At 31.0% G+C, this 14082-nt stretch overlaps 1 protein-coding gene across 2 annotated transcripts; it reads right to left on the bottom strand.

The window, feature by feature from the left end:
• Positions 1 to 663: 663 nt before the first annotated feature.
• Positions 664 to 5496, bottom strand: LOC109007578 (protein IQ-DOMAIN 1-like). Of its 2 annotated transcripts, none has more exons than XM_018987309.2 (5): positions 5281 to 5496; positions 4659 to 4760; positions 3020 to 3313; positions 1775 to 2143; positions 664 to 1397 (listed from the first exon to the last, which is right to left on the bottom strand). In XM_018987309.2, exons 2-5 carry the CDS (start codon positions 4737 to 4739, stop codon positions 846 to 848), a joined length of 1296 nt encoding a protein of 431 aa, XP_018842854.1. In that variant the 5' UTR covers positions 4740 to 4760; positions 5281 to 5496; the 3' UTR covers positions 664 to 845. The 2 variants fall into 2 exon arrangements, with proteins under 2 accessions (XP_018842854.1, XP_018842855.1); XM_018987310.2 differs by lacking the exon at positions 5281 to 5496 and adding an exon at positions 4979 to 5253 and having other exon boundaries at positions 750 to 1397.
• Between the last annotated feature and the right edge of the window lie 8586 nt (positions 5497 to 14082).

The following is a 14082-nucleotide window of genomic DNA, read 5'->3' on the forward strand; positions in this document are numbered from 1 at the left end:
AATCCAGTTCTATCAATTTAAAAAATATATATAAAACAAAAAGGTGTGGAACAAGCAGATATCGGTTTTCTCTATTTTTTGCAGCACGTCGACCAGTTCTCCATCAGTTTCGACCGGTTCCGTGCTCTGATGGCTGGCCTGATCGGTTTCCGGCCAATTTGGACGATTCCTATACAGCCTTACTTACCAGGATATTTCGGTCTAGGCCATTTTTTTCAAATTTTTGACAAAAAAGTATATACAATGATAAAAAAAAATTATTAAAAAAAAAAAAAAAGAAGTCAAGTGAAAATATAATCTCAATTGTTTAACTAAGTATATACTTAACTAATTAAGCATTTTAATTAGTTAGAAGAACATTAAATAATTACTTACTTTAAATTTATATAAATACTTAAAAACAAATTACAAATATCATATAAAAAATTATTTAAAAACTTATATATTAAATTCAATTCAATCTGGGGTGAAATACCCTAGCCCGAGACTGGATTGAAATACTAGTCGATTAGGACGACTCCTGACAGAGACCAACTGGTCCCTTAATCGATTTGGTCCAAATTAAAATCGGTCGGTCCAGTCAGTTTTCTCAATCCGATGGAAAACTTTTGCACCTCTATTCATAACATTAATTAAATTAGACATAAAACAATACTAAATATATTGAATTCGAATAGATATATATATATATATATAATCACAAGTCTCCAAGGAATATTGTTTATAACGTCAATAAGATAAATAAGTAATAAAAAAACAATGACAATTTATTCACAAAATTAAAGATCTTATCCCACACCATACGTAATAAATAAATATTCGATTACCAATCAACCAAAATCATGTCACCAAAGACCATCCCCGCCGTTAGAATTAGTGTAGTAGCCCATGGACCGTCTAGCATGTGGGCGCATTGCATTATTGTTTGGGCTTGGGCTTCTTGGAGTCTGATAGGTTGCTGTACCTCCAACTGAGCTGGAGTCGCAGCCCGACTCGACAACCAAGCTTCGCCTTGTTGATGGGTTCCATTGTGGCAAACTTGGGCCATTCTGTTTGATCGAGCCTTGACTCCGTACCTTGGCCTTTGCAGACTGGGTTTGGGCCATGTAGCTAGGGATATTGTTCAATCGATATTGTCGTTGCTTAATCGAGTCCGCAAAAATGTCCATTTCTACTGTTTTCTCGGACATGTTGTCGGTGACGGTGGTGGTGGTGGTGGTGGTAATAATGGGAAGTTCCATATAAGAGGCTTCATGGTGCCCGGTGTGAAGGGCGCCATGTGACTGCGATGACATCCATCTCTCGAGCCAATTCCATCCCCATTGGGCCTTTTCATGCTCGTTAGAATATGGTCCAACATCTTTTTTGTTGAGCTCGGATTGAAAGAGTTGTGGTTGCTGTTGCCATTGCAATAAGGTGAGTAAGTCAGGACTGTGAGTGGGACCTTCGTAGGAAGAACACGTTTTAGGCCCTTCGGCAAACAAAACTACTGTCCATTGCTTTAATTAGTTTAGTGGACGTCAAAATTCAGTTGTTCCTTCAAGAATGATAAATCATAAAAGAGTAATGATATATATAGTTATAGAGTGCAAGTGCCGTATAGTTACTTTGAAAAGAGTGAGGATCCACTATTAAAAAATTAATTTTTTTCATCTGAGTACAGTATATATTCATTCTTTTTAAAGTGATTATGCGGCACTTGCACACTCTGCAACTATCATTTCGCATCATAAAAACTCCTTTAAATTGTCAATCAAAATGGCCATGCACCAACCTGGTAGGTAATAGGAGAAGACACAGCTCTCTCCCTTTTCTTGGCAGCGTCATGTTTCCTCGAAGCATTTTCATTAATTTTCTCTGAACTTGGAAGCCTACCATGCCTAGCTTCCATTCCATAACTTCTAAAGGGGCTCTTTGGCTTTTGTTCTTCTTCCTCTTGTCCCCTTTGTTGTTCTTCTTCTTCTACTTTATTCTGAAGTTTCTCATGAGCCAATTGGAGTCTACGAGCACGTACTCTTGCCTGGACTCGTACCAGTGCTTGCATGCAACGCATTGTCATTTGTGATTGCTTGCGTACATTATGCCCTCTCACCAGTGCTTGCAGCCTCACTAAGCCCTTCAAAGCTCGCAAAGCCCGCCGAGCCTACATTATTGCACCCATTTTCCAGGTTTTAAATGGCAGCATATAAACATCAAAAGTATAATATCCAATACCTTGTGATAAGTCGATTGGCCTCTCCACTTCAATGAAATTGATAGTGTCCAACTCTAAGTAGTGTAAAATATGAGGTATTTTGGTCATTTCCAATTATGTTGGCAAGTGAAATTACAAAAGTTCTTTGTATTTTATACTAAATGGATGCTATCGATAATCCATTTCACTTGATATAGAGTATCAGACAATGCCAGTGACCACTGGACTTGGTACAAGTTGCTTATCCTTTAATGGGAATAAGAACCTGAAATTAAATGTGTGGTAGACATGTACCTGGAACTTGGAGAAAGGTATCAGGGCCAAACAATGAATGTTCCAACACATGCGACAATTTATTCACCCTCATGCACAAAAAAAGACAAAAATTTATTTTAGGAAAAGTCTTCTTACAAGTGAGTTCGCACACCAAACCGCACACCGATACTGACATATAAGACATCAGTTTAATGAAATGGTGCAAATTGAGACGGAAATTATTTTCGTGAAACAGAAGACCTTTTTCCTATCTCAAAATTTTTCTTCTTTTATTTTTTTTTTCAATAAAAAAAATCATGTCGATGTCGGTACGCGATTTGGTGCACCAAACCACTTGTACCTAAGAAGGCTCCTGCAAATACTTTATATGTATATCCTATAATGCCTAGGTGTTCCAGAGCCATTGAGAGTTTCTTAAGTTGAAATAAACTCTCGAGTCTTATACGACTTAAAAAACCATATCAACCATATCTCATTTTTTTTAATCAGTTTTAATTAGACCAACTCAAAAACTCTCGAGTGTGTAATAAATAAGGATAAGGAGATTACTAGGTAGCCTCTATAGCAAGATTGTATAAAAGTTGCAGCCCTTTCTTCCTTAGAGTGGCGTCCATAACCAGCCAACCGAACAACTTTGGCTGCTGCTTGAGCTGCTGCAACTGCAGCTTCTGCCGCTGCAGCGGTTGCAACAGCAACAGCAATGGCATGGTTTCTATCTTCGGTCACAGGACTCGATGCAGTGCTCTCATCATTTGTTACATCTGCTGAACTCTCAGCGGGAAAATGTTCAAATGACACAACCTCTGGAGCATCTGCATGATGCCATTTCTCCACATTGTTCTTCTGAAAATCATCAGAATTTCTTAGAAGTAGCACCCAACACTAGTATGATATGCATCATAAATGCTAGAAATTATCATTAATCTTAAAAAAAAACAAAAACGATATCACTTTTTTCATTAAAATCAAGCGTATATTTTGGGGATGATGGAGATCTAACTTAGCAAGCACATGTTGATCAAGATGGGTGATGTATATAGCTTAGGCTGCAAGATAACTAATATCACGAGCCGTTCATTATCTGGTCATGTTGTTAGGGGACCATATGCACCTCTTTAACAATGCATGGTCTCACAGTAAAAGGGAGACAACCTCTTTAACATGTGGCTCCACCACCTCTACACTTCTGACTTCCATGAATTTCTACAATCTTAAGAAAAAAATCCATATTTGCCCTATCTGTAAAGCAGATATACATACTGTTTACTGGTCAACTTCAATTTATGAATGAAACCAAATCCCGTGGATGGTTTGTACAGAACCAATTTCGAATACCCACAAATATTATGCATAAAAAATCCCATAATTTATATAAAAACAAAGAGTTTAATATACAATTATCGTTTACTTTCCTAAATCCTTATTACTAGAGTTATGCAGCTGATTCCCAGTATCTCTCAACTGCTGGTGCCGGGAAATTAATTTCAATTAGCATGATCAGATATTTGGAAAGAGAGACCGTATTGTCACTATTAGGTATTATATCATTAACATACACTGCCGAAATAAAAATATTTTAAGTAAAAAACAAAAAGATTGTGACAATGGTTTAGCTTTAGGCATAGTTTGTTCACAACTTCTCTCATCTCTTCTTATCAAATCATTACAATTTTTTCAAATTCTCATACAAAATAAAATAAACAATTCAACTTTTTTAAATTTAAAAATAAAAATAATATTAAAAAATATATTTTAATAATATTTTATTTAACTTTTAACTAAATCTCTCGTGGGAATTGTCCAAAATCTGAGTTTTATACTCCTAACCTTTATAAATAAGAGAAATTATATTTGCAGTCTTGAGTAAATGATTACGTGTGTAATCTTATTAATGAATGAGGTAAAAGGAAAAAAAAAATACTATTTTAAAAAAGATATTATTGTAATTTTAAATTTTTTTAAAATATACTTAAATGAACTTGCATGAAACTAATTAATAAATAAATGATGGTAAAATCCAAGTTTTGGATTATGCGAATGAAGAAAATATAAAAAAAGAAAAAAATTGAAAAAGTAAAAGTAATACATTAAAGGTCTCTAATTTTATCCCACTCAAATAAATTATTAGTATTTTTTTTTTCATCTATGGGTCACTCAAATCAATTATTTAGAAATTATAGAAAGTGACCTTTTTCTCTGGCGAGTCCTTAGGTGATAGCTTGAAAGCCTTCTTCACCGACGAGATCCAGCTGCGTCCTTTCTTCCCCATCTCCGGCTAATTGAACGGATTCTGATCTCGCCGCCGTCATATTGACAAAATACCCATGTCAGAACTTGGAAACTAAAGTTTCAGTCAACCAAAAACATTAACAAAAACAAGAACATCATCAACACAGCGTTAGAAACTTAGAACATTGAAGACCCATGTACAAAAACCACAGAGATCTAAAACAAAGTTGGGAGGAAAAAAAAAAACACGCATTTAGCCATGAAAAGTACGACACGTACAGTCTCATTCATCTTAACCTCTAGTCAACACAAAAGGGAAGAAAGGAACTTCAACCCAGAAATGTCAGTTCATCGAGTAATCAAAAAGATCAGAAGTCCATAAAATCCTTGAGTTATGAACAGAAGAAGAAAAAGGATATAACTTTACAAAACAAATAAAACGGGAAAGATATAAGAGGCCAGCTCGGCTGTCTAAAAAGAAACATTTGAAGGGATCATTTATGGTAACTGATATCGATCACAAAACACAAAACAGTCCTCGAGCACAAAAGCAGACGATGGATTGAAAATGGAAACCAAACCTGAGGTGTTCGATAATAATACCAAAGGATTTTGGGGTCACTTGTCTTAGGCTTTCACATCTTCTCACTTTACACGCATCTCACAGAAAGGTTTGGTGATCGACACTCTTGGACAGAAAGGTAAACTAAGCTCTTTATCTATCACACACACGGTAGAGAGAGGTAGAGAGAGAGAGAGAGAGAGAGAGAGAGAGAGAGAGACAGAGTAGTAACTACGGCCGAGCGCGCGCGATCGCGGTTGGTATTTATCAAATTCACGGGGGTGTACTACCTCGTAATACAACTTTGTTATACGGATGGGGGCTGGGCCCAATTGGGTTACGACACCTATCCTCTCTTGGTGCAAATTGGGCTCCACTTTTTCAATAAATAATTCTAATCATCTTATAGGAATGATAATTAAAACAACTTAATTAATTTAATAAAAATAAAATTTAAAAAATAATAAAAATAAAAATAAAATAAATATGATATGCAGCGTAGATGGCTGGATAGCAAAACTCTTTAAAATAACCTTGAAAATAAAATTGTGGGTTAATCGCATTGAACATTTATAATTTTGTGGTTCGAGTTTCTAAATTTTTAATTTTTAAAAAATTGAGACCTAGATTTTAATAAATTTGCAACTACGTAATCGCCAATATTTCCTTATAAATTTAATAGAAGGTCACGTATCAGCATTTGATTGGCTAACGTGGATATTAATGTCGCGTAAAAGTCAATCAAAAAGTGAAATGTGGCGTCCGATTAAGTTTGTAATAAAAGATTTGTGAGATACTTAATTGTAAATTTTTTGAAGTTCAGATATCATTACATAAAAATTAAAAATTAAGGACTCGAATGGTAAAAATGTGAAACTTTGATTTTGTAAAAACGTGAAACTTTATTTAAAATTAATTCTAATTATAATAGAAGACTGATGGGATACCTAATGCAAATGTTTTGAAGTTCATGTATCAATTTTATAAAAATTAAAAATTGAGGACTCAATTATAAAAACGAGAAACTTTGATTTTGTAATTAATTCTAATTTTTTCTAAAAAAAATGTAAAATCTATATATTTCTTTTATTATATACCATATTTTTATTTTATTTTGATCATATTAAATAATATGTAACATATTTATTACGATTAAATGATAAAATGATATATAATAAATAATTATTTAATAATAATAAATGTGTCTATTATATTTAATAAAATGAAAATAGATTAATAATATATTGTATAAAATTTTTTACGTTTAAAATTCATCATTATTGGATGTACGGCCTATTGTCTTTTGAAATCTTTTTTGATCCCACACTACACCACACTACACTAGGATCGTGAGGCTCACTACAACTACTCCAACTATTACCACAGCAATAATTGTTGCAACTGCACCCCTAAAAGCAAATCACACTCGTGTCACTCTATCTTACGTACCCAATGGATCAATACAAAGTCGTTTTAGCAAAAACAAGTTTCACTTTCAAACCTCTTTATGTGGTGGCCTCCACTGTTCTGTCCTGCCCTCTATCTTAGGTCTTTGAAACAATGCTAATATATATATATATATATATATCGAGAGAGAGAGAGAGAGAGAGAGATTAGACTAAGTACGTACTAAAGAAAAAGAAACCATACAAGTGATGCTAATTGAAATCGAATTGAGATCATGATGTTCACGCTGCTCAGCTAACAAAGAGAAAATTAAAGAAAAAACAAATGTGAATGATTTGTTTTGGCATTGAAATGGTAATGGGTAGTTCTTCACCAGCCTCCATCAAATTGGCTCATTTAGTTTCTTGAATGTACTCAATTCAACTGAGTTTGGTTCAAATTTATATATTTTCTAATATTTAAATACTTAACTCTCAAATTATTAAATTCATTTCAATTTAAAATCTTTTTATATATATGATCCACAATATTTTTTAACTCAATACCTCTTTACCTGCGGGACTAATAACCTTTTTCAATTTTTTATAAATACATCTAAACTCATCTTAACATCTAAATATATCTAAACTCATCTTAAGTAAATCTCACATAATTCATTCTACGATTTTAACTCACTACGATTCATAGAGAATTTAACTCAATTCAACTCAACTCAATATCTAAATACAACCGTATATAGTCACCAAAACAAAAAAATTGAAAAATGATTTATACATCAAGATCTTTGCCAACTAAAAAAAGGGATCTTATGAAAAATTATACTTTTTCCAACGTGAGTTCCACTATTTTTCAAAAAATTTGTACGAATCTTTGCATATTCTAATCCTATATTTAATATTATTCTATCATTCAACTTTTTTGACGTTCAAATGAAACAAAATGATCTATTAGCTAACTTTTGTTTTTTCTTTTGACTTCTTCTATAGAGTTTTTGAGCAGCCCCTACAACCATCATTTTTTGGATTGATTTGCGGCCAATCATCTATCTTCCCGTGCGTCTATAATGGTGTGTGACAATCATGCACCGATGGTATAGAGGCAAGGCTGAGTAGATCTGAAAGATCTCGACGTGGAAAATTTGTTGGTACAGCACGTGTAACAGCTGGAGGTGTCGTGGTGCACCGAGCTTTTTGGCACGATTCCGCTCCGTCCCAATAGATCAGCGGATGTAGAATGGCATGGTGGGATGCGTGTTGACTGATGGTGGTTGAAGTGTAATAAATCTGACCAAAACCGAATCAGTGGAGGGAAAAAAAATACCACCATGAAGGTGTATACACAATGCGGTAATGGAAAAGGAGAAGAGAAGAGGGTGAGAGCTACACGCTCACCCTCTCCAGCAAAGGCACTCGAAGAGATTAATGGCTCATTTGTTTTTACAGATGAGATGAATTGAGATTAAAATTAAAAAGTTGAATAAAATATTGTTAGAATATATTTTTTAATATTATTTTTATTTTGAGATTTAAAAATATTAAATTATTTATTTTATATTGTATTAAAAATTAAAAAATTTATAATAATGAGATAAGACGAAATGTTTTCTAAAAACAAACAAAACTAAATTTTTTAAAATGAATGGAGAGTTTGTCTATCTAAACAGACAAAAGTCGCGTTTTCGGAATCATTCGCTTATGTTGTCTTTTCAAGTTCCGTTTCTTTCCGGGAGAGGGGGAAAGTTTCCAATATGGTTAATTTTTTAACGGACCGAATAGTAAAATACAAGTTGTCTAGGATATATTGTACTACCAATCAGTTTAACCCATTTAAAATCTAGTAAAATTATGATTATTTATATAAGAGTATTATTGCTAATTACTTTAGTGCAAGCCTTTTATAAAAAGTTGGTCAAATTAAAAGGAAAAAAAAAATACTGTTTACACTTTTTTTTATGGTGGAATCGGTCACACTTCTACAAAGAAATTGCATGAGATTTAATTTTCATTTATTTTTACAGATAAGATAAAATAAAATAAATTATAATAAAAATTAAAAATTGAATAAAATATTATTATAAAATATTTTTTTAATATTATTTTTATTTTAAAATTTAAAAAAATTAAATTATTTATTTTATTTTATATAGAAATTTAAAAAAATTATAATGATTAGATAAAATGAGATAAAAATTTTTGTGAAAGTGAACGAGATCTTAAGGTCTGTTTGGATACATAAACGGTTTCATCTCATCTTATATCATCATTATAATTTTTTTTAAATTTTTACATAAAATATAATAAATAATTTAATTTTTTAAATTTTAAAATAATAATAATAAATATTTTATTTAATTTTTAACTTTTATCTAAAATTATTCAATTTGATCCAAACGGGGCTTACTTATTTTCTCCTGCTGTGGTGGAATGATAGAACGAAAATGCTAGGTCTCTCAGATCATCGCCCCTATCCCACAAGTCACAACTTTTTATGGGCGAAATGGAAATACTTATGTCACCCACATTTTATAGACCTAAGTAACCTTGAGGTTGAGACCTAGAAATGAAAATAAAAGAGTTTAGCTAATTATTGGGTAGATCATAGATGGCCTGTAAAAATGATGAGCTTTGCTACACAATTTTCACTACACTTCACGCTCCACACTTTATATTTTTTTAAATTTTTTTAAAGTTTTAATATTTTTTTAAATTTTTTTTTGAGTTTATTTTTTTAAATTATTTTAAATTTTTTATTTATTATTTATATAATAAATATTTAATAAAAAAAAATAAAAAATAAAAATAATGTAAAGTGTAGAGATTGGACGTAAGAGATTGAGTAGATTTTTTGAAAAATGATAGAAGGCAGACAGCTTATTGCTTGCTTGCATTTAAAGGGCGGAGACTGAGCATTTGGGAATTAGGAGAGGGGTCTTAATTAGTTGTGTACGTACCATCATTGCTTTGATTTTTCTTATTAATTTCGGTGACAAGCCCTTTTCAACGTAATCATGTTTTCGTCCTACCCTTTATTATGGCCGCCTTTTACCCATGGTCAAAGCGGCATTATTCGCACGTGCATATTTATGAATGTAAATAGTAATTATTGGGATCGATGTACATTTTGATTGATTGGGTTGAGGAGCATTAAATTATTAATCTCTTTTTATTATTATAATTTTTTTTAATTTTTATATAAAATATAATAAATTTTAAAATAATAATAATATTAAAAAATAATATTTTACTAATATTTTATTTAATTTTTAATTTTTATATCAATTCATCTTATATCAATTCTCAATTCAAACAAGATATACAATACATTTTATAATATGTTTCATAATATATTTTAAAAAAAATTATAAAATAATGTTATTTTCATAAAATATTTAATAAAAATAAATTTTATTTTAAAATATAATTATATAATATATTATAAAAAGTGACGTATATTTATAATTTTTCTTTTACTAATGACATAATAAAAATCCATGCACTTTTAAGACTTTTATCAGGGATTAAGGATTAAAGAACTTCTTTTATATTTCATTCCAAATGGGATTACCTTCCTATTTATTTTTTGAGTTATTTATTTAAGTCAGTGTGTAAAATAAAACATTCTCATCATTTTAATAGTATATAAGATTTTATTTATAAGATTTTAATTTTAATTTTTTTTTAAATTAAATTATATCATGTAAATATTTTACTAGGTGTGTTATGCTAAATACCGACTTACAAATATAATTTGTATTATTTTTTAATATATCTGGAGGTTTTTTTTAAAAGGATTTTAAGCTCTTATTTATACGGGGTTTTCATCTTTTTCTTTGAAATGTCTATATATGAACTTAGATTAATTTATAAAGGAAGTCAAATATTTGGATTTGGTGTTTCAACTTTAAAAGTGAAGACAGTTCTACTTCACCAATATTAGGCCCAGTTTGCATATAAGAGTAATCTCAATTCATATCCACAAATCTCATCTAATTATTATAATTTTTTTTAAATTTTTACATAAAATATAATAAATAATTCAAATTTTTTAAAATTTAAAACAATAATAATATTAAAAAATATTATTTTATTTAACTTTTAACTTTTATTACATATTATCTCATCTCCTCTCAATATCAAAAGAGCACCTTCCTGCTTAGCTAGCCAATTTCCTTGTATGTATGGAAGCAAGATCTTCAAAAGTATTTTGTAATTGGCCTCCTCACTTGAAGAAATAGAATAATTCTATTTGGCCTCCTCAAAGTATTTTATTTGTAATTGTTCATTTCTCTTTTTCTCACCCACTTTTTTTAATAGAATATTGCAAGAATTTTTCGTTGGTGTAAAATTCGTTTTTTTTTTTCAGTGCTAATCATGAGATAATTTGGGTTTATTGGATTTTTTTTTTACCACTACTTTTAGAAAATCTAGACATTTTAAGTAATTTTGTCCCTTTTTTAAAGATAATTTGTCTATATCCTTGAGAGACAGAAAAAAAAATGATGTTTGTCAATACAATTAACCTAAAGAGCTGCTCCACAACCTTCCCGACCTCCATATATCATTTTTTTGTTTTAATTTTTAAATTTTATTTTTAGTTTATTCTTTTTAAACTAATTCAATTCTTCTATTCATTATTCATATATTAAATATTTAATAAAATTAAAAAATAATAAAAATTAAAAAAAAAATGGTGTGTAGAAGTTGTATGAATAGTAAGAAGTTGTCTAGATTTTTTCTAACCTAAATCCAAACCAAGGCATTTGAAAATCAGTTTATACATGTGGAGTATGGGCAAAGACTGAATGAGGTTCTGAAAGGTGGTTCAACTATACCTAAAACGAAGATATCTCAACTACATGTAATGATTAAACATAATTCATATACATTCCTTTACATTTTGTTAAAGTTTGGTACAACTAATCTATATTAATATGCCTACATAATCGTTTTAGTTTGCTTTGTTTTTATTTTTGGGTTAGTTCTTAATATTTACTTTGGGTAGAAAGGATAAATTACTCGTTGATATTGCATTTATTTAAGAAATAATATTTACAGTTTTAAAATATGTAAATCTCGTACACTCCTTTAAAAAAGTGGATAAATATAATATCCATATAAAAATATTAATTTTTTAATAGTAAACTTCACTATTTTTTAAAAGAAGTGTCGAGACTTACACTATTTTTAATATGTATCTAGCATTACTCTATTTATTTAATGATTGCTAATTTTCTTTGCATTCATTTACCTTTGACAACTTCTATCTAGGCCGGCAAGACATTGGTTTGCTTCAATTTGAACGGGAAAATGATCTCTTACTCTGTCTAGTTTGGATGGTAAAATAATTTCAACTCATCATATTTAATCGTTATAATTTTTTTAAATTTTTAAATATTATATAATAAATAATTTAAATTTTTAAATAAAAATAATATTAAAAAATAATATTTTAATAATATTTTATTTAATATTTTATTTTTATTTTATCTTAATTCATTATCTAAACAACACCTTATCGTGGAGCTTGTGAGCAAGGTTGGATCTGCGAAGGCAACCACCTTTATGTTCCCCTAACCCAACTAGGGAATGAACCAGAGGTAACCATAACATTGGGAATGTTCGCGTCTCAACGTAAGGCTCATTTTGAATCGTGGGTCAAAGGACAGGCAACTTTATTCGGATTAAAGGCCGGGGCATAAGAGTCTTGGTACTATCTAGGTGCTTTCAATCGTGTTGTTTGGACTCCCAGAATATGGCCACCCTTGAGGCTTTATATTTGATCGTATTTGTTGAAAACGTGTTTCATAGCTTGGGTAACTTGGCGTTTCCTCCCTGCAGGACCTGCAAGACCCAAGGAGACGGGCTCAGGGTGGCAAGAGTCACCTCCGATGCCGGTTTGTTTTGAAAGTAAGATGAGATGATATTTTTGTGAATAATAATAAGATAATTTATAAATAATAATAAAATAGTTTGAGTTAAATCTTTTTTAAATTTTAAAAAATGAGGAAAGAAAATATTGAATAAAAAATATTATAAAATTAAAATATTATAATAATATAGTTTTATAATATTATTTTTGTTTGAAAATTTGAAAAAGTATGAATTGTTTTTTATTTTTTATTTGAAAGTTTGAAAAAGTTGTAATGATTAGGTTGAAAATTTTGTATTTAAATTATGTTTGAGAATAAAATGAGATGATATGAAATGAGATCAATGAGAATTTTATATCTCATCTAAGACCCCAAACCTTGAATTATCTCTTTGTGTGTGAATGATAAGGAGAAAAAATGTTTCGAGAGCTCTACCTAAGCCCGAGATGTGTTTATATACACGGTCGTGTTGGTCCCCACTCTCTGTTGGTAGATCGTGGAGGGGTGTACGAGGCACCATGCTCGTGGTAGGTTTTCTCTCCTGTCATGTCAGTCGTCGTCTTGTCACATTGTGCATGGGTCGCCAGTCTATCCCATATGGCAGGTAAGAGGTGGGAGGTGTGCGCACTACCTTATCCATAAAGGTGAGAGGACGCCTGGCCCTATCGTTGCATGTTGGCTTCCCAGATCATTTACTACAGCATGCTCGCTATCAGGCGATGTGGGTTGTAGTCTGAGCAAGTGACGTGACCAATCATTGTATTTGAAGGGTCTCCTTGGGCTTAGCCCATCCCTCTTCCCTTTATCGATTTTGTATTGGGCCATCTACTAGCCGGATTGGGCCCTGAGAGGTTGGGGGGGACCCACTCAGCCCAAGGAAGGAGGTAAATCTTCTTCTCAATATCAAAAAGGTAAATGAATTATATCTGATTTTCTTGTTGGACTAGGCCTTTCAAGACAAGCCGATCATTTACAACAAGGGAGATAAGATTGAAGAGAATAATTTGGATTTCTATGACAAGTGTCTTATTTAATGAAGAACTTGGCACAAAAGAAATGCTTTTAATTATATTTAGGAGACGTTTGGATTCGAAGATGACTTGAGATGAGTTGAAATGGATTGTAAATAGTAATGAGATGAGTTGTGAATAGTAGTGAGATTTGTGAATTAAAGTTGCTGAATAGTAATAAATAGTAGTGAGATGAGTTGAGATGAACTGAGATGTCCTGCGAATCCAAACGTCTCCTAAAGAAGTTCTATAGTTATAAATAGATTTTATAAAAGTAAATTCACAAATTAATATTACTTGATGTAGTACATTAGATCTATTTTATAATAAAAGTAGTATTACAATCTAATGTACTATGTTAAACCATATTAGTTTATAAATTTATTTTTGTGAGATGTTTTTGTGGCTAAAGTATTTCTTTTATACTTATACTTATATATGAAATGATAAATTTTATAGGGTCTTTATGTCAACATCAATCCATCTCTTGGCCCCCAACTCTTTAACCAAAAATTATTGGCATTTTAAAAATAAC

Source organism: Juglans regia, chromosome 16, assembly GCF_001411555.2.
Source record: "Juglans regia cultivar Chandler chromosome 16, Walnut 2.0, whole genome shotgun sequence".
Lineage (NCBI taxonomy): Eukaryota > Viridiplantae > Streptophyta > Magnoliopsida > Fagales > Juglandaceae > Juglans > Juglans regia.

What these genes read in the sequence shown, in the direction of transcription:
- LOC109007578 (XM_018987309.2), bottom strand. Translation starts at nt 4,739, where the DNA reads ATGGGGAAGAAAGGACGCAGCTGGATCTCGTCGGTGAAGAAGGCTTTC. An exon ending in CTTGCTATAGAGGCTACCTA is followed by an intron (nt 2,144 to 3,019) that starts GTAATCTCCTTA and finishes GCAATAATGTAG; the next exon opens with GCTCGGCGGGCTTTGCGAGC. An exon ending in CTTCTCCTATTACCTACCAG is followed by an intron (nt 1,398 to 1,774) that starts GTTGGTGCATGG and finishes CAATGGCAACAG; the next exon opens with CAACCACAACTCTTTCAATC.